The sequence below is a fragment of the Apium graveolens genome, chromosome 6, assembly GCF_009905375.1.
Source record: "Apium graveolens cultivar Ventura chromosome 6, ASM990537v1, whole genome shotgun sequence".
NCBI classification, from domain to species: Eukaryota; Viridiplantae; Streptophyta; class Magnoliopsida; order Apiales; family Apiaceae; genus Apium; species Apium graveolens.
In genome coordinates this window covers 15,232,215-15,236,012 of record NC_133652.1, presented here as the reverse complement: position 1 = coordinate 15,236,012, position 3,798 = coordinate 15,232,215, and the positions used below count along the sequence as shown (strand labels likewise).

The 3,798-nt window shown below is 33.4% G+C and overlaps 1 protein-coding gene across 1 annotated transcript; it reads right to left on the bottom strand.

Annotated features, from left to right (window-relative positions):
- Positions 1–380: 380 nt before the first annotated feature.
- Positions 381–3,592, bottom strand: LOC141668907 (uncharacterized). The gene is made up of 3 exons (XM_074475971.1): positions 3,435–3,592; positions 3,145–3,309; positions 381–949 (listed from the first exon to the last, which is right to left on the bottom strand). The coding sequence occupies exons 1-3, from the start codon at positions 3,558–3,560 to the stop codon at positions 671–673; spliced, it is 570 nt and encodes a 189-aa protein (XP_074332072.1). The 5' UTR covers positions 3,561–3,592; the 3' UTR covers positions 381–670.
- Between the last annotated feature and the right edge of the window lie 206 nt (positions 3,593–3,798).

The following is a 3,798-nucleotide window of genomic DNA, read 5'->3' as shown; positions in this document are numbered from 1 at the left end:
TCCAATGCCTGTGCAGATACACGATAACACAGTATATAGCTTAATGCAGGATGACGAGCGTAAATGGGATTATGATGTCATTCATGACATTTTCCAAAGTCGAGATGCTAAGCTAATTAAGAAAATCCCGTTGCCGATGAATGATACCACACATTAATGATTTTGGATATTAGAGGAGAAAGGGGAGTTTACAGTAAAGAATGGGTATCGATGGATGCAAGGTGAATCTGAAGATGCGCTTAAGCTGTATTGGACCAAGCTATGGTCGTTAAAATTACCATGCAAGGTTACCAATTTCTTATGGCGAGTTTGTAAGTCATGTCTGTCTACAGCTCACGCACTGGCAACGAAACAGGTTAACATCAGTATACTGTGTCCCTGGTGTCATTCTGAAACTGAAACAGATACTCATGTCTTGTTTACATGTGAGTTTGCAAAAACAGTATGGTCTATGGCAGAAATGTCTTTCAGATGGTTACAAGTTATAAGGGACCTTGATGAGTTCGTTATAAACCAATTGATTTTACAACCACCAAAAAAAGGTTCAATGTGCACTTTAATAAGAGTTTTGAAATAAGCCAGAAGAACTACAGCTCTGTTGAAATAAGCCAGAAGAACTACAGCTCTGCTGCACAAGATACACCAGTCAACCCTGCCACTAGACTCGCTACTACATCCACTGGATCTGTGCAGAATTGGATGCTCTAGGGATCTGCAACAACTCTTGTGAAATCCTCAACTCTTCTGTAGGATCATCAACTATGTCTTTCATTTTAAGTTCAATCCGTTTAAGCGAAGGGGAAGATGCAAGCAAAAGTTTAAGGAACTGAAACTCGGCACGGGAACCAATCAAGTTGTATATTTTAAGGGTTTCAAGCCGAATCATGTGGTCCGACAACATCGCAAGGTCCAGTAAGTCCATACCATCACTGCTATGTACTCCATGATCCTATATACAATGTTAATATAGAAGCTATCCAGTTAGTTCTTGATGGATATCTATGCATTAAAAATTCATGTTACTATCACAAATATTGTAGATAACATATAGTATCTTCTAATAATAAGTTGTAACTTCTTCATATAAAATAAGATACAGTAGTGAATAATAAAACCCAATCTCTAAAACTGACAAATTGTCCTGACCAGCCACCAAATAAATTGATTATATAATTATGACCCCATGCCACCATTTATACTGTTGGAAAAACTTAGAGAAAAAAAGAAGACACCTACATTTTGCAGAGAACTTGTACTGCTATATTTTTTGTTATTTCTTTTTCTCTCCTAAAACTCAAGATAAACTAGCCATTATATAGGCTTTACAAACATATTAAAACTAACTATTACTAAAACTAACCACTACTAATTAATGGGTAAATTACATGTCCATAATTTACTCCATAACTCCACTACCCCACTACTAAACAATTCTAAAATAATATTTTTCTCTAATAATTAATCATTGCTAAATATCTAATAATTAAATAAACAAATAATTAATAACTAAATTTAAGATTATTCCAACATTCACCCCCATAATCTTAAATTTACGAAGCACTTTCTCTTCGCCTGTGATGCACTTCTCATCACCATCAATTTTTATGCACTATCTCATCAAAAACACTTTGGAGCACTTTCTCTCAAAAAACACTTTGGAGCACTTTCTCTCCAAAAACACTTTGGATCTTTCCACAACTCTAAAGGAGTGGTTCTCCCTCGATCAATTGTGCTAATCTTTCTTCATCATTCTGAAATCTACAATTCTTTGACAGATGCCCATATTTTTTGCATTTGTAGATGCCATGGAAAATATTAAGGATAATATATATATGTATATGTGTATTTTTATAAGAGTTTTATAAGCCCTGGATCATATGGCTCTGATGCCATGTTGGAAAAAAAACTTCAGAAAAAAAAGACACCTACATTTTGCAGAGAACTTGTACTGCTATATTTTTTGTTATTTCTTTTTCTCTCCTAAAACTCAAGGTAAACTAGCCATTATATAGGCTTTACAAACATATTAAAACTAACTATTACTAAAACTAACCACTACTAATTAATGGGTAAATTACATGTCCATAATTTACTCCATAACTCCACTACCCCACTACTAAACAATTCTAAAATAATATTTTTCTCTAATAATTAATCATTGCTAAATATCTAATAATTAAATAAACAAATAATTAATAACTAAATTTAAGATTATTCCAACATATACAACTTTGTAATAGATGAGCGGAGAAACTTTCAAATATAATGTGAATTCTTAAAGAGACATGAGTTCATACTAAATCCTGTTATAGAATGAAGAGAAAAAAAAAATATTATTCAAAAGAGCAAAGAAAACTTTTGAGTGGAAGTGAATAAAAATTATAGTTTAAAGTGATTATCACTTGTACAGAGCGATGTGTAAGGTCATCTTTATTGCAGTTAAAAAGATTATGCATAAAATCTAAAGGAGGAAAGGATTATGTATTTATGAGAAAGGGATCTCACACTCTTTTAGTAGGAGCGACCACACAATCAAGGGGAAAATATGATTCCAAATTTAGATTGTGTAAAACTTACTGCATGATGCAGAGTGTAGACAGGTACATAAACAAAGGGGTAGATACTCACATTTGGATTAAAAACAGACACTAGACAAAGGGGTAGATACTAGACTAAGCCTTCCAGAGGGGGGCTTTTAGGTGGTTCATTCATTTCTCTTCTTTTAGGCCTGTTTTGGGCTATATTTTTTTTTAGATTATATCGGTCCTAGTCAGAATACAGTTAGGTTACATGTCCGACACTCAGTGTTCTAATTTAAGTATTTTAGGTTTATGAGCAAGAATAAAATATACCTAACATTGTAGGTTTAAAGCATTTATTCTTGAATAAAATTCATTCCTTGCTTAATTAAGTTCTTTCTAGATAGGAGAGGGAAAAACATATGGGGTATGTTTTGTGAATTATACTTAGTTACAAGTTGAAACACAAAAACATCTAGGGTCACATTTATATGCAGCCAATATGGTATATTCAGTATTCTAAAATATCTACTATTTGATAACATAATTTGTCCATTGATAAGAAAATCAGTTTATTCCAAGTCTATCTTAGGATTATGATAAGATTGGGAAAAAAAGTTCTCACCAGATCGATGTCAAGAGTGTGCAGATAAGGTGAACTTCTGACCAAACAAAGAACATGTTGAATCTGAATCAAATCATATAATTCAATACGGTGAAGGTACAGATATTTCATGTTCTCCATAGCTCTCGTGAACTTCTTCAAAATACCTGCACCTGATTCAAGAATCTACATACAAACACGTTTATATCTGAGTATATCGGAAAAAATTACTTTTGTAAGATGTTTAGTTGGAACAACTAATTATATTAGTTAAATAACAATTTTACTACTAGTAGGATATTAAAGATTACCTTGAGGAAGAAGCCATCAAGGAAAAGAGAATTGAGTCTAGGCATATTGCAAAGTAGCTTGTCTAAAGTAATCATTTCCATACCAGAACTTGGCACTTCATCCATCCCGAGCCTAAGAACTTCCATCTTTTGGGTGCTTTCAAACCACTCCCAATCAATATCTTCACTGTCAATGATACTCAAGAAAGTGAGATTGTTTTCACATTGAAATTGACATCCCAAATGTTCAATCCCAGTACAGATTTCCATTTCCAATTCCTTAAGTTGAGTGCCGACCCAAAGAAGGAATGGAGGTGTATGAGATGGGAGGTCGGAAATACTCGCTCATATTCTATCATAAACTGGATGTGGCAAAGGTTATAGA